General features: G+C 33.5%; 2 protein-coding genes across 3 annotated transcripts; one reads left to right on the top strand and one right to left on the bottom strand.

Moving 5' to 3' along the window:
• The first annotated feature begins 2,901 nt into the window (after window positions 1-2,901).
• LOC147403853 (uncharacterized) lies at window positions 2,902-8,969 on the top strand. Of its 2 annotated transcripts, XM_086439604.1 has the most exons (6): window positions 2,903-3,051; window positions 3,199-3,286; window positions 4,172-4,262; window positions 6,042-6,126; window positions 7,617-7,773; window positions 8,513-8,969. In XM_086439604.1, exons 1-6 carry the CDS (start codon window positions 3,010-3,012, stop codon window positions 8,626-8,628), a joined length of 579 nt encoding a protein of 192 aa, XP_086295730.1. In that variant the 5' UTR covers window positions 2,903-3,009; the 3' UTR covers window positions 8,629-8,969. The 2 variants fall into 2 exon arrangements, with proteins under 2 accessions (XP_086295731.1, XP_086295730.1); XM_086439605.1 differs by lacking the exon at window positions 4,172-4,262 and having other exon boundaries at window positions 2,902-3,051; window positions 6,047-6,126.
• A 2,090-nt stretch (window positions 8,970-11,059) lies between these two features.
• On the bottom strand, window positions 11,060-19,912 carry AKRP (ankyrin repeat protein). Its single transcript, XM_086439603.1, has 7 exons — window positions 19,108-19,912; window positions 17,158-17,234; window positions 15,279-15,377; window positions 14,596-14,694; window positions 13,511-13,609; window positions 13,298-13,396; window positions 11,060-11,367 (listed from the first exon to the last, which is right to left on the bottom strand). Exons 1-7 carry the CDS (start codon window positions 19,832-19,834, stop codon window positions 11,260-11,262), a joined length of 1,308 nt encoding a protein of 435 aa, XP_086295729.1. The 5' UTR covers window positions 19,835-19,912; the 3' UTR covers window positions 11,060-11,259.
• Window positions 19,913-21,784: the final 1,872 nt, after the last annotated feature.

The raw sequence follows: 21,784 nt of genomic DNA, 5'->3' as shown, positions 1-21,784 counted from the left end.
CATCAACCCTAATCTGATCTATTGCTAGCCTTACCATTGTCTTTAACTTCTTATAGAAAGCCTTTGATTCTCTCTCTTTTTCTCTCATTAGTCCATTGTCTTCAACTTCTATGGTAAAATTTGATTTTACTTTCTAAAATATATCATCTTGTCTCTCTATCACATTCGTCATCTTCAATCTCATACATAAGCTCTTAATTTTTTTCTTCGTCTTTGGACGTTGAAAGTCTCCTTGATTCATTTGAAGTATTTGTTGGTGGAGCTAAGGATGACATATGAGGTCAATTTTTCACTTATTGTTATTTTGAAATTTGTAGCAATCTAAATAATATTTCATACATTTTTTTAAAAATGCTGAAATGACACAAACGGAGACACAAAAGTGACAAAAATGATATGGTGGCGCGCACATAACCATAGATGTTTTTTACTCGTATCTCGCAGAAAAGCATCTACGGTAATGTGCGCGCACCACGAGTTTTTGTCACCTTTGTGTCTCCATTTTTGTCACCCAAGCACGACTAATATATATATATATATATTTTGATAATTAGTTTAAAATAGTATTTGTACTTTTGCATGCAAATAAATTAAAGCACCAATAAATGCTACAAGTTTACTCTATTTTATTATAAAATGACATGTTGCATTAAATGAAAGTATCTTTTTTCATTGTTTTGGTCGTTTGGTTACCTATATTTATGATCATGTACACATAATTCAAGTGAACTAAATAATCTCTTGAAACTTTAAGAATATTCTTTTCCTAGACCAATGATGTTGAGATAGATTGAGATATAGATATCACTTTATTATTTTATATTTTACAAATATAATTATCATTCCGAAACTTCTAAGCATAGTTTACAAGTTAAAGTCTAGAATCATCCATTTTTTATAGACCACTTTAATGAGGTTAGAAATTTCATATAGACTGGTTTTTTGTGAGGCTGATCTACTCACCATAGAGGTCATCCTCAACAAAAAAAATCAGTCTATCATGAAACTTCTAACCCATATAGGACAAAATATGTTGATCAAATAGTTGGCTCTTGATCATATATATCCATATTATATATATAAGTCAATGTTTGACAAGGGTTTTTTTTTTTTTTTGCCTAACATCAATTAGAAGTTTCAGAGTGGACTGATTTTTTATGAGGATAATATATATGGTGAGGAGATTATCCACTCAAAATATCAGTCCCTTTCGAAACTTTTAACCCCAATTTACAAGTTGAAGAATTGTGAATTGCTAATTTGTAAACCACTTTTTGATAGGGTTAGAAGTTTCGGAATAGGATGATTGTTTTTATAGAATGATCTATGTAGTGAGGAGGTCATCCTCACAAAATCCAACCCATTTCAAAGCTTCTAACTCATATAAGATAAATTTTGGATGTTGAAGAAACCCACATATATATGTGCCATGATTAAGATCTAATGTTTTATCCAACATGTTTTGTGAAGTAGAGTTAGAAGTTTTGAAATAGAGTGATTTTTTGTGAGGAAAATCTCTATTGTCGAGCTCACCACTTTTTATTGACGAGTTCAACATTTCTATTGTTGAATTCGACAATTTAAAAAAAAAATGTCAAACTAGACAATAAAAAGTGGTGAGCTTTACATTGTAAGTGTGATCCTAGTTTTTTAATTGTTTTTTCAACTAAAGATAACAGATATATCTACTCAGAATAACTAAATGCAGATACTATAATAGTGAAATGGACAATTGGATTGAAAGTTAAGATGAAATCTTAAAAAAAAATTAGAATATCTTTAATTTTTATTATAAATCATTGAAATAAATTAAAAAATACATTTAAATGTTTTAAATTAGATGTGTATCATTCTCTATTCATCATTCATGGCCAAAAATCGTTGGAATTGGTCTCAATTCCATTTAAAAATCTAAGTATGTTAAGAAATGGGAAAAGGGCAGTTTGGATATTCCAAAAACATTATAAAGTGAGATCAGATGAGGTTGAGGGACCATTAATATATTGAGTCGCGGTTCAAAACAATGCCCCATTCCTATAACAATGTTGGGTATCTACATGGTATATTTTTATTAGAGTTCAAACACATTGGATTGCGTGCATGACTTAGTTAGGCCCTATGTGTTTCAAACTCCAACAAAAAAGTGTTATGTAGACACCTTACCTTTATTATGGTAACGGGACACTGATTGGATCATGAGTATTTATTAATGGTTAAGAGTGACTTTGAAACGGGCAATCCACTTCAAAATTTGAAGAAACCCTCCTCGTTACAAGATGCGTGGTGTTTTGAATTTATTTCACGCTCCTACATTTTCTTCAAATTTTGAAATACCTCCTTTGAAAATGCCACGTGTAATCCATTGGAGAGGGTTTCTTTCAAATTTTAAAACAGTCTACACGCTTCAAAATTTCTTCCTTAAGCTACTGCCCAAAAACTAGGGTTTATTTAGAATGTAATTTTCCAAGAAAACACACAGGGACCAACTATTTGCACACGACACAATATCAATTGCACTCCATCATTTAAAGATTCCCATTTCTACTCCATTTGGATGATTACACTCTATAAATAATAATAATAAATATTGCATTATATTTTTTTCTTCTTCTTCTTCACCCATGCCCATAGAAATTATGGCTGGTTCAATAATTTTTATAAGGAGTACATGGTCATTTCTAAACCATCTTTACAAAATTGCACATTTTGAAATTATTTTGCAAGAAATACTTTGGTTCCAAGGAGAACACAAGAAAAATATAATATGAGCAAAAAATACAAAGCTACAGGAAGATGAATAACTTTCAAACCCTAAAAGATTAGGTATTAAAGTGCAATTGGTAGGTTATAAGAAAAGGAAAAAAAAAAAAAGCATTTTTTTACGATTGGTGTGCAATCAACGATTCGTTGTGTGCAACTAATTGGTCCTAAAAGCATATGTTCCTAGGGATTAGAACTTAATTCTTAGATCAATTGTTGCTGGAGTGTGGGAACTAAGGAGACAACGCTATGGCAGCGCCTGGCAAGTGCTTCCTCGTCACTGGTCCTCCTGTAAGTTAAAAATCCCCCAAAAAACCCTAAATTATAATCTTATAATCCATATTTTCTTCATCTCAGAAAAATTCAAATAAATGAAACTCCCACTCAAGTTCTCTTTCTCGTTTCATACATACATGCAAAATCTTTCTCTCGTTTTAGGGTGTTGGGAAGACCACATTGGTGATGAAAGTGTTGGAGAGCCTCAGAACCTCAAACCCTAACTTGAATGTTGGGGGATTCTATACGCGTAAGTTAATTTAGAATATTTTTCATTTATTTTCATGAATGTTTTGTTGTTTGTATTTTATATAAATATAATTTTCTAGTTAATTAATCAATTTTTTTAATATTATTTAGTTAATCTTTTTTTTTTTTAGATCGGTAATCAATCATGTGTTTAACTTGGTTTCAAATCTCTGTTGGACATCTCGTCTTGTTCTTGAACGAGACCTAGTTGTCTCGGATGAGATATAACATGTAACCCGGTTTATAATTATTTATTAATATATATTATATGCATATACGGATATATAATTATAAATCTTTTAATAAAATTCGGTAAATTAAAAGGTGTTTAGTTACAATATCATATATTTATTTAGATAATAAATATTAAAATTATAAAAAAAAATATTTTAATAAAAAAAATACAAAATCCCAATTGAGTTGGATGAATTTTACCAACGACTGGGATTTTCAAAATATTATCTGGGTCATCTTGATTGTCAAATGAGACAACGTTCAAGATGATTCACGTTCAATTTCCGCATCGTTCTTGAACAATACTGAGATGATTGGGCCAAGTCATATGGCTCTCAGACAAGATTTGGAAATGGTATTTAATGAGATCAGTAACTCGGTGATGGCAGGAATTGAACCCAAGTCTATGGCATCATCGTCAATAGACTTTACCAACTAAGCTAGATGGCACCTTTAAATTGTTAGAGTAGTAGTTTATTAATGTGTGTTGAGATACACCGAATTGCATTGGTGTTGTAGTTACGGCAGTCATGAGGTTATGTGAACCGGATGGATGTAAGCATTATCTATTTAATAGAATCCTCTGGAGATCAATGTATAAATCAATCTTCCACTTCAAAATTGTATTATTAGTAATTGTGATTTTATGTAGGTGAGGTTAGACAAGGGAATGAGAGGGTGGGGTTTGAGGTTGTGACATTAGATGGTAGAAGAGGACCCCTTGCATCTACAACAAATACAAGGTAGTTACTTATCGTTATGTACGATTTCATTGACAAATTGTTCTTATAATTTATGAGATGAAACTTGGTTTTGTATATATTAGCATCATTATTAGATCATTTTGCATTTTTAATTTTCTAATTGAATAATTTTTTTTCCCTGATTCATCAACCTCAACAATGTGGTAGGGTGAATGAATTAATTCTAAAAGTGATGTGGGTTTTAACTTTTGAATGCATGACTCACTTTTTGTTGCATTGAAAAAAATTGAGATTATCGGACTCAAAAATATTCTTTAAATAATGTAATAGAGATTAAACATTTCTATGTATTAATAGGAATTATGTTATGGTATGATTTGTAGCACATGTCTATAGTCCAGAAAATACTTGTATTTAAATTTTTTTTTTCAAAGTGTCGTACTAGAATCTTTTGATTATTGAATTTTGAGGTATCTGACATGGGTATTTCTCCATTTATAGGGTTTCATACAAAAACAACATTCACTATATTGCATACATTAACTTGGTATATAGTTCATACTAGTTTGAAGACATGTAAGTGCGAGCTAGAGTACTTTCTCAGCAAACATGAAGAAGGGTTGTTTGTCTCTAGGGATCTCTTGTGAACCATTACTATTCTTCTCATCAATTACCTCAATCAGGTATCCACATGTGCATAACTTGAGCCCTCTAGTTAATTAAGTTTCTCTCTCTTTAAGAAACCTTATGTGTCAACTTTACATCCTTTGTAATTACAATAACGCTATTGCTTAGCTAAGGATTTTCGGAGCTATTGTCACTTTGGTGAAAACAATTCTTTCTCTGACTGTGGTTGCCGAATGAATCTTGTCCACGCATTATTTTCTTATATATAGAACTAAAGAAAAATATTTGTTTTATTATTACAACCCTTTATGAATCCAACTTTTGTGGTCTAATGGCTTGAGTAAGATGTTAAGCCATATTTGAATCTTGTCCACGCATTAACTTTTGAGACATATTGAATTTTAACTGGAAACATGCATTAGGGGACAATATTTCCTAAATTCTGGATCAAGAGATTATTTGATTTATCCAAAAAGAAAGTCATATAGTATATACTTCTGTATTTAAGAGGTTTTTTGAATAGCACATCTTGCTACATTTCAGTTCTTCGAGTTTTTCAGGGGGTTGCCTATGTGTTTTTTTAGCTCGAGTTGTTTTCTAAATAGTTGTGACCTCAATTGTGAAATCAAGTTGGAGAATGTTTCTATAAAATAATAATAGTTGAGTCACATTAAGTTTCCCTTTGCAGTCATCAGACATGAAGATGTTTCAGAAGTGACAATTGTCACATAGATAGAATAATTGAACCATATAAGTTGTTTTTTATTTCAGGGCATGAGATATTGATGATTAACTTTTATCCCGTTGGTCTTTAAGACAAGTGTATCACTTCTACATGAGTTGGATTTTCATAAGCACCTGATCCAACGAATGGTCTGGCTTGAGTACTTAAAAAAAAAAGTCTTTCTTCTTCATTTAAAAAAAAAAAAGAAAAAAAGAAATCAAGACTAATTGCCCTAAATTGTGATAAAATGGGCATTGCCAAAGCTGGCAGATGTACCGAATTTTCTTTTCAACTTGTAGAAGATCTTGTGTTAAAGGCTTTTGAGGGTTCGAATCTTGCTTTCCCTCCTTCCTGCTCGGGCCATCCAGGTCCGGGGGCAAGTACTTACAATTCTTTTGAACTCTTTTCTGTTTTTGTGTATATTTCTCAATTTTATGTCTCTAACTAATGCTCTTTCACAATGGCAGCGCAGAGTCTCAAAGATGGCCCATTGTTGGGAAGTATAAAGTGGATATAGCATCCTTTGAGTCATTGGCATTGCCTGAGTTGCAGGTAGGCTGATTTATTAAATTCAAGGTGGATGAGAATAAAAAAGGCTTTTACACCCTTGATTAAAATTAGGAAGGCTCGTTAACTATGATTCTCGTAAAAAAACAAAGTCGCCAATAAAGGCTTTTACACTCCTTGATTAAAAAAGCAAGGACTAGAGGAGGAGCAAAGTTTCGATATTTAAAATGAGCATTTCAGATCTCATTTCCTTCAAAAGCCCTTTTGTTCCTTTCTTTCCAAAATTCCCGGTCAATTTTTGAACTGAGAATTTCAAATCTCATTTCCTTCAAAAAACCCCTTTTGTTCCTTTCTTTCTGAAATTCCCAGTAGATCGCAAAAGGAAACTGGACCAAATAATCTTTACCCTGAGGAGAGAGTGCATGAGTCCTCCAATTACTGAAAACATCGTCCACTCTCTTGGGCATTGTACAACACAGACCAAATAGCTAAAAAAATGAACTCTGTCCACCTATACCTGTTGGGCATTGGAGTAGAAGATAATTCTCTGAATTCCAACTTGAGCAGAAGATAATTCTCTGAATCCCAACCGCCCTTTTTTCACGTCACACAATATTCGTTAATGACGTTATTGCGAGAAATCAAGTTAATTTTATTTTCCAAATAGTTTCTCTAGGCAAAGAATTGTGGGAATTAGTGACTATTGTTATTATGTGTAATTTACAAGTTGTTTTTATAAGTTTTGTTATTTTTTATTCATAATTTTATAAATATTTTCGACAAAGAATATATCCGTTGAAATTTACTCACTTTTTACTGAATATTACACGAAATGAATGGTGATTTCCATCAAAATATATTCAAAAAGAAATTTTCAGTTAAATTTCGTGTCGAACATTCTTGAAATGGAAATATTTTGGTATATTTCCACAATATGCATAGCATCTAGGTTAATGAAGCCCTTTAGTGACATCTTTCAATCACCTTACCTCATACACTTCATATCTAACCATTTGGTAGGGTTAACACAACTCGGCAATATCATTTTGCAAGTTGGAGGCATTTCAACTTTCAGGGCTGCAGGTTGTGCAAATTTGCGGCTCTTCATGACCCCTAATGGTTATAGGGAGATTATTAGAGATACCACACCTTGTACTAAAGTGTGTGATATACGGGCTTAGACCCATAGCTCAGTTGGTTTGACACATTGCAAAACATCTTTGAGGTCATGGGTTCAAGTCCAGATTTTTACCCATAAAAAAAAAGGGTGATATACACCATACCATTATTTTCACAATTACATTAGTATCAAGCAACATCTCTCGATACCAATTTTCTCAGATTTGATCAGATTTCTTTGTATTTCGCCTATTTGTAAACTTCTTATGCTCTATATAAGCCCTGGATTATGATTAATATAGGTATCAATATTCAAATAGACTATGCTTTCTATCACTCTAGTCCAGTAGTTTTATCTTTATGAGTTTAGAAGTTGTTGGCCCTGTTCCTAATGTCTTTTTGTATTGTTGTATCAGGTCAAAGGTGATACCGATCTCTTCATCATTGATGAAGTTGGTAAAATGGAACTGTTTAGTTCATCATTCTTCCCTGCTGTCTTGAAAGTCCTACAATCCAATATCCCACTTTTGGCAACCATACCTATTCCAAAGTTTGGCCGTGACATACCCGGAGGTACTTACTCTTCCGCTTTTTCTTTTATTTATTTATTTATTATTATTATTATTTCTCAATCTAAAATTTTCACTCCAAGCACTTGATAGTATCTCCCGAGGACTTCTTTAATTATTATAATTTATTTGAGAGCTGCTATTGGCACCCAAACTTTTACTTATTACACCCCAATTTCTTAAATTATTTGTCACACCCTAATTAACAATAAAAACACACTCTTCATACATTACAAAGGTTTGGCCCAAATTATAATCTCAATTCTCAACATTATAATCTCAATTCTCAACATTATAACTCATGTTCAAACAATTTCAGTAGTTGTTTACACTTGTGATTAGGCTCATATAAAATTCTAAACCCAAAAAATAGAAAATCTAGACCCCCCCCCCAAAAAAAAAAAAAAACAAAACACGAAAGAAAAGACAGAGAGAGAGAGATTCTATTGGCACCCCAACTTTTACTCATTCTCAACCATTCACTTATTTTTCTTTATTTTTAATTGGGATGTAATAAGTAAAAGTTGGAGTGCCAATAACAGCTCTTTCTCTTTTGGTGGGAGGGGGGTTCAAAATTATTTACTTTTCAAAACTGATTTGACTGAGTCATTGTGTTCTGCTTCCAAGTGTTACCATAAGCTGCCAAGCTGGTGCTTATAAAATTAGAAGTCCTGATAAACCTCTCCATCACCTTCATCTCTTTTTCTTGATTTGTTTATAGTAATAAGTATGATCTTCTACAGTTTCAAGGTTGAGGAATCATCCAGGAGCAACCATTTTTACACTCAACACGAGTAACAGAGATGACATCAAAGAGCAAATTTATACCCAACTAGTAGACTTACTACGTAAGCCGTAGATGTTTACAAAAGAACAAATCCAAACTTCTACAGGTTTCATGAAGGATTACAGAGTACTTCATATATCAGGTGATGAACCCTTTTTGGCTTCCTAATGATTGGATAATGAAATCGTTGTGGTACAAGAGCATTGAAATGTCAATGCATGGCCTCAAAGCTAGTATGAGTGAATTTCAAAGTTGTTTAGATGATTAGTGTTGTCAAGGACATATTAATCTTCTATTATTCCTTTGTGTTCTCTTGGTATTATGTCTCTCTAATGGGGGTATTTTTTTTTCTTTATGACTTCACTATATAAAGAAAAGAGATTAGGTATGAATACAATATGCTATTTCCTCTATCTTCACTTCCTTCTTCAAATTAGCACTCTTTTCTACTTGGTAACAGAGTGCAGTACATTTTTTTTCCCCTTCATTAGTAAGTAATAAATGAACGATACTACATGAATAGTATTTGTCAGCGATATTGTGAACATTACCCATGGAAAGTAATATGTGACAAGTGCCTACGAACAAAAATGTGGGAATAGTACCTGTGAATGATACCCCCCACGAACAATACTCCATTCAAGTTGTGATTTGGTCTAGTTTAAGGTGCCTCCTTACTTTGTTGATTTATTGAATAATTATTATATTTTGTGGTGATATATTGACCTTTGAATGTTTTCTTTGCTATTTTTTTCTACTTTGTGTCCTTTTGATAATGAAGTGGCCTGGTTTATGTAAACAAAACCTCCCAAGTTAATTAATATTAGATTCCTTGGTGGTAGTAAAAACTTTGGAAGTGGTATGGTTGCCTTTGTGTGTTGAAAGGATATTTCTTCTAGTAAGAGTTCTCAAGTTACATCTCACCACTTACCTTGAAAAGTTTTGTATCTCCAATCGATAATCTTTATTATCATTGTAAAGCTAAATTGTTTTAACTACGTAGAGTGGTCTCTGCACATTGATAAAGGGGGAAAATTGGATTATAATTTTTTTTTTTTTTTGATTGGCAAAAATTGGATTATACTAATAGTAAGCATTGTAACAAAAATCTCCATGTTTTTTACATGTCTTGTTTAAAACACGTTTTGTACCTCAAATGATTAAAACAATAAAAACTCTATTTTTCACAAGTTTTTTTTAATATATATTTTAAATGTTTTTTTTTTTCTTGAAAAAAAGAGTAACAATAAGACTCTTTTTAGGTTGAAGTATAGTTAATTTGTATGACCTGATGGTTGCTATACTTCTTTATTAATTGCTACAGTATTACATTTAGAGAGCTGTTATTGCAACACCAACTTTTACTAATGCCTCACCAATTCTCTTATGTAAATCACCAAAGAATTGGTGAGGCATTAGTAAAAATTGGTGTGGTAATAGTAACTCTTTATATTTAACATTATAATCATTTTTATTTTATAAAAAATCAAGCTTTTTATTTATTTATTTATAAAGGTAGTAGAAAATGATATTTTGAAAAGAGTGCTGATTTTGTAATTCAACCTGGCGTGATAACTAAAAAACTCACTGATGTAGCAGGTGGAAGAATCATAGATTTTTTTTCCTCATGATACACAACTACACAGTTTTATGGGGATGTCCAGTTGTGTATCCCAAAGGAAAAAAATCTACGCTACTTGCAAGATACACATCAGTTGAGTTTCTGAGTCATCCTGTTACAAAATCATTACACTTTTGAAAAACAAAGCAATATATCATTTTAAATCTAGGTGGATATGGAGATGGATCCTCATCCGAACCAAGTTCAACTCAAATAAAGGGAACATTAAACTATAAGCATTGGGTTTTTTCATTCAGATCTACTCCAAGGTTCCAAACTCGCTAAATTCGGGTTTTGATCACTTGGATTTTGGATAAAACCCAAACCATTTTATGCCTAGATGCCAAACCGAATCCACTAGGTAGATTTTCTACCCAGTGGATTAAATAGCCTTTCCTCACTAAATTTATCTCAAGTATTTGTATAAGTTGGGAGGAAGGATGCAATTTTGTATGAATATGTATTTCTTGGAAAAATCATCTCTTCCCTAAATGACACATGGTCATCTTGACACAAAATATTCAACTTGACCACTAAGAAATATAATTCTCAAGAAAGGAAATATCCTAATGTTATTCGCGATGATCACCCCAAAACAAAGAACCAACTCTCTTATTGACATTTTCCTGAGGCAATCCATTTTCTAAAATTGATTTTCCTTAGAAGTTGATTTTTCTAAGAAACCATTTTCTCTACACACATTCAAGCCCTCAATGACATGAAATTTTAATGGTAATGTGATGATCATCTAATAAATGATAAATTCCACCTATCAAACCTGCTTAGGGACGTAACACAACTCTTGTTTGTACAAACTAACGTTTGTTTGAGAGTAACTCTGCTTATGCTCCATCTGAATCTCCAAAATCCATTTCTAAAGCATGTTCAAATACTCTTTAATCGATACAAGGAGCAGAAGAACCACAAGTCGGATGGAAAATCCGCATTTGAAGCTGAATATCCAACTTGGGTGGATCTTATATTTTGCCTACACTGCCAGAATTTACAGCAAAGCCAAGGTTAATGTAAACTTTGGCTATATAATCTCGGGAAACAAAAAATTGATGGACGGGTGGTTGTGATCAGAGTGGTCGCTGTGACTTGGGAATCTGCTTCAATAACTTGATAAGCTCGTAGGTTCTCGTGTCACGACCAGAATGGAGACACAGATCAAGTGGAGTTAAACCATCCTGAAACAAAATCAGCACGGTCAGCTTAGACAATTTAGAGTTCATGTGTGTTAGTCTAGTCTGGAGACCAGAATCAAAAGAGATCAAATGGGGTTAAAACCATCCTAAACGACAACTAAAATTGTCAGCTTAGAAAATTTAGAATCCATGCAAAGGTTGGCCTGAAGTTTTGCACAAATACACCCTTTAATAGGATGTCTGTGGGGAACCACATATGTTCAGTCTAATAATTTAAGTTGAGTTAGCACAATAATTTAGTTTACAATGTCTTCAGCAGTCACAAAAATTCGTAAAATTCTCTGAATTAAGGTTTGGTCGATTAAATCAGCAAAATTAATTGACGATTCCTCAATTAATTGTGGCATATGATAACATTGTTACCCTTCACCTCCAAAATTTGGTTTTTTCAACATTCAAACATCAAGAAGATAGGGTTTAGAGAGGGGTTGAAGATGATAAACTTTGATAAGAAACCCAAACTTTTTTTTTTGGTATAATCTCTAAAATTCCATCGACTTCTTTATGAAACTTTCCCAAATTTATCCAATTTAATCGAATTGAACCCCCACCGAAAAATTACTGAATCTGAACTTTGTTATCATGGTCAAGTTGCAAGCATGGTAACCAAGTTCAGATTTCGGTAATTATTTGGCAGGGGTAGTTCGAGTAAATCCAAGAAAGTTCAGGGACTACACAATGATATTTTTGGGTTTCCTCCTGTTAGACATAAGCTCCCATCAAAATCAAAATCAAAATCTTCAAAGAAGAGATTTTTGAAATTCTTTGAGAGTTTTCACCCAAAGAAGATGAGAGATTTAATGCTTATGATGACCTTGTGCATGGTTGTTACCTCCAATAAAAATTTCTTCGATTCCCTTCCATCTTGAGATTTAACAAATCGCAAATGGGATCAAACATCACAAAATCTCTCTCTGGAGTTAAAAACTGTCGTATTCCAACTAAGGAAAATGGATAAAATGGAATGAAGAATGACCCAACAACGATGAGATGATGATCGTACACCACACACACGTAGCAAGCAAACAAGTAAACGAGGCAAAGCCCGGAGACAACTTTGTTGATATAATATTGAATTACACGGTGCAACGCGTTACAAAAGCAATAGATGCGTTACAAGCAAATGATGATCCTATGACACGCGGGACTTCCACGGAACTGGGCTTCAACAACGTGGGTGTAGGCCGGGGATTGGGATAGCACTCCACACCCATAAGGGTGGAAAGAATTGAACCTGTGACCTATATGGACCTAGTGCTCTGATGCCATGTTAATCAATCAACAACCAAAAGAATGATATGTTGGAAAGGGAGACAACTATGAATATAAGAGGGTCAAGGGTCTTAACTGGGGTATGACACACCCGAGAGGGGAGGAAAATATACACTCAACAAACACAACATCTCCTCAAAACACTACATATCAAAATGAAGGACATACTTTAGTCTACCAAGGTTTGAGATATGTTCACTGACAAGGGTGAAATGGAAAACGTAATCGGGCTGTGTCTAGGACTCCTGCGTATAGAATCCATGATAATGACCCCCTGTGATATCGAGGGCTGGGGAACTTCCGACAGTTCCTAATTTTCACCGGCTTATCTCCCTATTACTACCGTATTAAAGGAGAGGTGCTCTTCCTAACACTTCAAGCCACCACAAGTTATTTTTCCCACTTGGAAAATAAATATACAATTTCTATCTTTTGCCAAGACTACAAGAAAAAGTTGAGATTACAATTTGAGCCAAACCTTGGTAATGTTTGAAGAGTGTGTTTTAATCTTTAATTGGAGTGTGATAAATAATTTAAGAAATTGGGGTGTAATAAGTAAAAGTTGGCGTGCCAATAGGAGCTCTATAAAATTATCCTGGAAAAGTTTTTTGTATGCCAAAGACATTGTTAAGGTTCTTACCATATTTTTTAATGTCTTATCAGCTCCTTTTAGTAGCAACAGCTTCACCAAATCCGTTCTTCGAGTTTGAACAGCAAGATGCAATGGTGTCCAACCATCCTGCAAAGTGTCAAAACAGGGGTACTTTCGTAAGAATTTTTACTGTCTGAAAGAAATATTCAAAAAATAAAAAAGGACAAAAAAATAAAATAAAAGACTAGCACCAAAACTTACATAGTCTGCAAGGTTTATGTCAACATTGTATAACAAAAGAATTTTGATTGTTGGACTTGACGCAGTTAGGACTCCATAATGCAACAAAGTAGCTCCCTCCTGTTGTGAGAACAAAATGGAAGAAAATGAGTTCATAATAAATCAGCCAATTCACAACATATGAAATGTTTCAATCTCATCTTTGACATTGAGTTCATTCTTCGATATGAGTATTGCTGCGGATCTAAGCCATTACCCTTTCTTGGTGAAGTAACAACAGAAAAACAATGAAAGAAGACTCCAAGTAAAGCACCATAACCACCATGACACACAAAAGTGTTACATTATGCATATCAACCCCCACAATAGACATCAAATGGGTTGGATTTATCCAAAATTCAAATCCAAATTTAGTGGGTTTGGACCCTTGGAGTAGATCCTAATAAAAATATGGGACGAATACGGGTTGATGTCCCTTAATCCGAGTCAGATCAGGGTGAGGTACGAATCCATCATTATATCCACCTAGATCCAAATGATATATTGCTTTGAAAATTATATTTTTATGTTTTTTCAAAATGTCTTTTTTCTACTACTTTAATGTAACATGAATTCTTATAAAATAAGAGAATTATAATGACAAAATTGAATAGTATAGCCATTAGAAAAGAAATATAGCAACAAAAAAAATTGTTGAACAGTCTGGAATTATCCGACCCCACCGACCAAATCAAGTAATTCGGTTGGGTCGGATCCAGATTTAGTGAAAGCAAAATAAATCGGATATGGTTTTAACTAATAGGATCCGAGTCGGATATAAATTAGGATCTGAATATGGATATAGTCAGATCTGACCCAAACACGACCCATTTTAAGCCCTACCCCTCAAACAAGCATTGACAGGCCCTAAATTGATAGTTCCTCAACAAAAACTCGAGTTTTTTTTTTTCAAATAATAAGTTAATAACTAATTTTTTTTTGAATAAAAAGCATGCGACCCATAGTGATGCTTAACATCATATTGAAATACAGAGAAATATGGGAATGTCATCTTAAATACCGCAGTTGAATATTTGCAAATGTCACTTCATATATTTCCTACTTACATTATCACGGACAAAAGGATTTGCTGATTCTCTCAAAAGATAGTTGGCAACGGCCTGCTTTTTGCATATTATTGCTTTATGAAGTGCAGTCAAACCATCCTGGAAAATTAATTATTCATCAATCACACAATTAAATGCAAAGTGGCTGTTTGGTACAGATTGTTAGGTAGTGATTCCAGATTTTGAAAGATAATTATTCATCAATCACACATCTCAATGCAAGAGTCCGGAAACTAAATTCAAAAAGCGCATGCTTGGTTTGGATTGTTAGATTGTGATTCCAGATTCTGATTTTGCATTTTTCTAGAAACTGATTTAGAATCTAGAATAAGAAATCCATTTGACTGACCCTGTTTGTACAGTTGTGATACTCTGATACAAAGTGTGATACACCTAACACAAAAATGTTACTTTAGCTCAAAAAAGCAATAAAAGGAAAAAAAAAAATCCAAAATCACAAGAAACGGTACTGCATGCTTCTGACTTTAGCCAATTTTTATTTTTTATCATGGGGGAATCACTTCTATAATCCAAACCAAACATAACATAACATTCAAGAATTGGAGTATGGGCCATCTTCAGTTTCTAGATGGGAAGTGGATTAGAAAACAAAGCCACGAAAGCACATGACAAACAAATAATGGAATGATTTGATCTCATACGCAAGTAATTAAGAAGTATACCTTATTAGTAGCATTGATATCGACATTGTGTTTCAGCAATGCATCCACGAGGTAGAACTCTCCAGATGCGGCAAGTGTGTGTAGTGGTAGCCATTTTTCCTGAAACATGACTTTGTCAAAAAGTAGCTGACGGATAAAAGTTCACTCACGAATCATGATGCCCTTGTCATGGGAACTGCTAGGATATTAGAATCCCTAATGTGCAAACTCAAAAGCGTAGCAACCACAATTTATAATAAGAAATACAGGAGGATAAGTTAAAGAAGGTTTGCAAACATAGTCACCAAAGTCACCGACTTTTTCAAAAAATCGTGTTTAAATCGTGATTTTAAAGACTGGCGATTTAATCACAACTTTTTGAAAAAGTTGCGATTTAAACACAACAAAATGTGATTTTTTTGTTGTTGTTGCTGAGCAAGCTATTTTAAAAGGGTTTTTTCAAAGACCATTTATTCTTAAGTTTAAAATAAATGATATAAATGATAACATCACTTAGTAGAAAAATAATATATTGTCTTAACACTATTTTGATTTTTTCCCCAATTTTTTGTTTTTCGACTTTTTCCCTTGCTGACTAATTCCCAAACCCTGACTTGGTGACTATGTTTGCAAATATACAGTAACCCAAGTTTACACTTATCAACAGTGTTACCATGACACTTCCAATTTCCACATTTTTGTTATGCCAGCATGCCAGCAAGACACAACACTTCATGGTACGATATAACACTTATAGGCACTTGCCATACATATAGTAAAACAAAATTTTCTCAAATAAAATAATATTCAAGGGTGTGGATCTTGTAATCTAGTAACTTGAGTAACTATCCAAATGAAATTCCTTCGTGTTTCACAAATAACTAGATTAACATCTAGAATATTTGTTGTACCCATAGTCACCAAGTCGGGACTCAGGAATAAGTCGACAAGGGAAAATTTTGAAAAATTCGGTAAAATCAGAAAAAAAAATAAAAATAATAAATTAGACTAGGCTTAAGTTTGTGTAATTGTTCATACTATGTGGTGTTCTCATATTGCACACCAAATCTCATATTAAACCACACTAATAAATCACCAAACCCCCATCTAGATATCATCCTTCCATCCACAAGTCCACAATACATTCAAGGTTTACATTATTCAAAATATAAAAATGTTCAACGCCATACTTATTTGCAACCTCATTATCTAATGCTTCACCAATAAAATGGTCACCATAATCTTCTCTTACTTGTGCTTCAATTTCATCTATAATCCAATTTAATCGCAAAGTTCGTAAATGTCTTGATTTATTGTAAAAGTAGATTAAATTGGTTAAGGGAAAAGTCGCGATTTAATTGTGATTTTGTCAATAAGTTGGAGAATTTGGTGACTATGGTTGTATCACAAGTTCTGTAAAGTCATGCCACCATACTGGAATTTTCACTATGCTTGTGTCTTTGAGAATAATGTGGGTACCATTTCATTTACATCAACAATAATGCTGTTTAGGGATGAGAGAAAAAAAATATAAGCTGATATGAGGGTATAAAACAGTAAATAATGTATCCATGCATTACTAATTTTTCACCACTAAAGAACTACAAAACAGAAGCTCATCAATGGTTACTGGTTTCAGGTTAACGTCCGGGTTTGCTGAAGAGACTTTAAAAGTGGAACAAAAGGTTGAGAGTTACAACAGGTTAACATCTACAGTTTCGAACTACTCAAAGCTCTACAGCAGATTACCAGAGTATTCCAAGTTGCAACTGAAACCCAGGCCCATGAAATCACAAGTCGTAATAATTTTTTGATTTGTTGAGTAAAATGAAGCAATAGTTCAAAGAACAAAAAATATAAAATTAACTAAGAGTAACACAAGTGCACATGGAAAACTTACAGAGGTAGCCTCTGCCAGATTAGGTATGCGCTTATTCAAGAGAACTTTTTCCTCCTTTGTAAACAACTTGCGAGAACCTACTCATTTAAGCACATAACAACAAGATGTTGGTCCCCATGTTACAATGATCATATTTAACATAATAGAAAGAACGATCAACTTACCCTTATTTAACAAATGATACTACTTAATTTCCCCATATCACAAGTGTTATTTTGTATACTGAAACATAAGTCTTTCAAACTGTTAACCAACCAACTACTCCAAAAGGCCAATCTGTTGGAGAGGAGAAGAACTATGAATATAAGAGGGTTGGCTTAATTGGGGTATTACACACCCGAGAGTGGAGGGAAATACACACTCAACACTCCCCTCACCCATAAGAGTGGAAAAATCGAACCCGTGCGTGACCTATATGAACCTAGCGTTGTGATACCATGTTAACCAACAAACTTCTCCAAAAGACCAATCTGTTGGAGAGGAGAATTATGAATATAAGAGGGTCATGGGGCTTAACTGGGGTATGACACACCCGAAAATGGAAGAAAGTATACACTCAACACAAAGTGTGAAGAATTCAAGCAAAAAATGCAAAATAATGAGAAGTACAATATTTTATATTATCCAATTGACAGGAAATTTTAAGGACTAGAGCTGATAGGGGCACAAGATGATACATATTAACTAACTCTATGACACCTTGAACTCCTTTATAGTTTATGTAGCCAAAAAATCTGTTTCAACTTTCTATAGATAACACTAATAGGACAGCTGAAAAAACAATAAAATAAAACAAAGATAGAATGTACTAATGTGTCATAGGAAAATCCTTAAAGAACAACAGGACCAGTAAAATCTATGACCAGCAATAATTTTGTTAGATGTCCATAAGAGCCTTCTAAAGTTTTTAGTGTTTTATGAGCTTCTTGTTAGCCAGAATTATTTGACAAGATATTGTGTCTCAGAGATAATGGGAGTTTCCAACGTGACATGTTTACAAATTAATGAAACAAAATTCTGGTCTCCAAAAAATTACATCTTGTGAGCCTCGGTACCCACATCCACTGTCATCAGTTTGCATTGAACTAATATAACCATTGATTCTTTATTGACAAAAGGTTTTCACGCTATAAGCAATGGATTTGACAACCACGTCCTATGGCCCACAATATATATATATATACAATAATACCTGCCAAATCGGGGAAAGGAAAAGAAAGGAACGAAAATGAAGAAAACTACAGGCCGAGTTTACAAACACTAACCCACTTGAGAACAAGATCATCAAAGAAATATCCCTATACTCCTTGAAAAAAAATGACCAATGGGACAACGAGCCTTTCACGTTAATGGTTATATAGAAGAAATCTCTACCTAGCCTTTAAAGGTCCTATGATTTCTTTCCTTCAAGATTCTCCAACAAATTGCAGAAGGGAGCATCCTTCATAAGATACGACCTCTAGAAGAAAATGCTAAAATGTACTAGTTACAACCACGCTTTTAAAATTCTCATCCCCTGATGAAACCAAATTGATTCATCCGTTCTCTCAGACAATTCAAACCATTTAAATTTATTTAATAATAAATAATTATTTTTATTATAAGTAGATTAATAGATTCTTGATCACAAAAATCACATTTTACATAACAAACATGTAAAACCATAGCTCATAAAACGAATTATTTTATTTTATATCAAAAACACAAAACCCCTCAAAATATCGGAAGTATCAACTCTGATCTCAGACGAATCAATGTTTGATGGACAATTCACATTGCCCATTTTAAACAATTGCCTCAAACACCAAGGAAACTTGCCCAAGTTACCTCTGTCTCCGACGAGTTTTAAAACCATGGCTACAACAAACATTAATAACAGTTGCAATATGGCCTAAAATACATCAAATAAAAGTCCAAACAAAAATGCCCAGCAAGCTATAAAGCAATTACCTTCGGATTTCTTCTCTCCGGGTTGGTAATTTTCACTATTAAAAAACTCTGAAATGTCACCAAGCGAACCCTTATAAACTGCCAATCTAGGATTCTTAGGGGCTACACGGCCACTTGAAGAACAACCCAATTTTCCTTCCCCTTCACCAACACCATTATCTTCTTCGACTTCGACTTTCTCTTTTGAAGGATAACTAGGATTATCAAGAACGACTGGCTTCAACTGCGATAATTTAAGCTCTCGATATGACATGTACTCCTTCATACCCTTCAGAGGGACTGTTCTCTTCTTCTTCTCAATTCGACTTCCAAACTCCATTTCTTGAGCAATTTTCCTTCTTTCCTTCTTGGTTATGTTGATTTCTTCTAGAGTTTCCTTCCACTTGTCTGGAACCAAAATTTCAGATTGGATTGACTCCCTTGATTTCTTTTTAATGGGTGTGATTGGAATGAAGTCATCTTGAAGGTATGGGTCTTCAAATATGCCTTCTTCGAAGACAAGACCATCTCCAACAACATGTTCTTCTTCTTCTTCTTCTTGATGTTGGTTTTGGGTTGAATTAGAGAAGGAATTGAGAGAAACAGAGAGAGAAAGAGGTTTGGGTTTTCTTGAAAATGAGAGGGTTTGGTTTGAAAGGGAAGAATTAGGGTTGAAGAGTGAGAATGGAGAGTTGGGAAGTGAAGAAATGATCTGGGTTTGGGGTTTAAAGAGAGAAACTGCTGGCATCCTATCTATTTGAACACAGACAGAGAGGAGTGGATTTTGAGTTTTGTGGGTGAGACAGAGTGGGCTTTGGTTGAGAGAGAGAGTAAGGTTTTAAAGAGGTGTCACTCATTCTAATTGCACCTACCGTTTCCACTATTTGCACCCACTTAAGTATTCATTTAAAAAGGATACATTACACTTTGACCCCTATATTTTGACATAATTTCATTTTGAACCCCTATATTTTGATAATTGCACTTACATCCTGGTTTAAAATTTAGATGTTATTTTACTATTTTACCCTCTTATTTTATGTCATTTTTTAGAATAATGCTGGAGTGACCTCAAGCAAGAACCTCATATTGCACTTCTTGACATAAAAGTGGATAGGAATCATAAATGATTTTCATCGAGATACAAGTGAAAAAGCATCTATGATTCCTGTCCACTTTCACTTCAAAACGTGCAATATGAGGTTCCAGCTCTAGGCCACTCCAACACAAGTCGATTTTTTTATTAAAAAACAAATTTATGGGTGCATAAAATACAAGGTGAGTGCAATGAGTGACTTTTTTTTTTTCTAATATTAAATAATTATTTTTCTTTATTGATTTAATCATTCTTTTGTGTATACAAATATGTATTTTGTGACCAACATCCACTATAATTAATATCTAAATATAAAATGGGGAAATTCTCAAAAAAGATAACAAAAATCGAAATTTCTCAAAAACAGAACACTATCCATTTTAATATGAAAAAAATAAATTTCCATATATGGAATTAAAATATTTTGGTTAGTGGAAATAATTTTTCCAATTTTATAAAATAATAAATACTTTCTCTGTTTTAATTTCAGTAAAACAGTTAAACAAAAGTTTCTATAAAACAGTGAATTATTTTCTCGTTTTAACAAAAATATTTTAATTTAAAAAATAGCAATTTACCCGTTTGCATAATTAAAATGAATAATCTAGTATTTTGGGAATTTTTCAATCTTCTCCAACGAATTCCCTAATTTAGTATGAGTCAAGATTTTCCGACTTGAAAATTTACACTCGGTTGACATTGCAAGGGCATAGAACCATAAATCTTTTTCTTCGGAATACACAAAGAAAAAGATCTATGATTTCTGTGTCCTTGCCACGTCGATCGAGAGAAAATTTTTAAGTCAGAAAACCATTAATCATTTAGTATATAACAATGAGTCCTGATAATATGACTTGCCAAGTGGCATACTCAAATGACTCCATGACGTGGACAAGTTCTGGAACCATAGATCTATATGCCTTAGGATACACTTTTTATGGGAAAGTGCAATCGTGTATCTCAAGATGTAAAAATCTTAGATATCTAGACTTGTCACGTCATGGAGTCATTTGAGTATGCCACTTGGCAAGTCATATTATCACGATTCTATAACAATTTCCATACTTTTTAAGAATCATCTGGCAATCTACATGACAGTCAATTTGGCATTGCACGTGCTTGAGATTTTAATTTATGAGAATATAGCTTAGGGTGGCATGTATTTAGGTGTGGGAGGAGAGTTTCATTCCCGCATCCTGGGTGCATAGGTTCCGGACTCTTGTCTTAATCCACAGGATTACAGTCAAGAACATCCACTCCATCTTTTTGGTTCTCAAGAAGAGCCTCCACAATAGCAACTTTTTCTAGCCATATCTGTTGCTTCCTCTTCATATTATTTGCTAGATTTTTAACACATTGATCATGAGAATGATCAAACGTTTAACATGCCTTAGGTTTCCGTTTGTAAATTATTTTTTATGCCCACCTCACCCCCCTCCCTCTCGCCTCGTCAAATTATTTTGACACAAAACCTGGCAAATTCCAATTTTGGATCTATCCAAATTGTGAAAAAACCCTATATTCGACGGCCCAAGGTCATTGAATTTCATAAAATTAAATGGACAGAGGTTGAAATTTTTTTTTTTTTTTTTGACTGGTCGA

This window comes from Akebia trifoliata, chromosome 4, assembly GCF_017979445.1.
Source record: "Akebia trifoliata isolate Shusen 1 chromosome 4, ASM1797944v1, whole genome shotgun sequence".
Classification (NCBI taxonomy): domain Eukaryota; kingdom Viridiplantae; phylum Streptophyta; class Magnoliopsida; order Ranunculales; family Lardizabalaceae; genus Akebia; species Akebia trifoliata.
The sequence above is the reverse complement of the archived record's forward strand: the minus strand, read 5'-3'. Positions and strand labels throughout refer to the sequence as shown.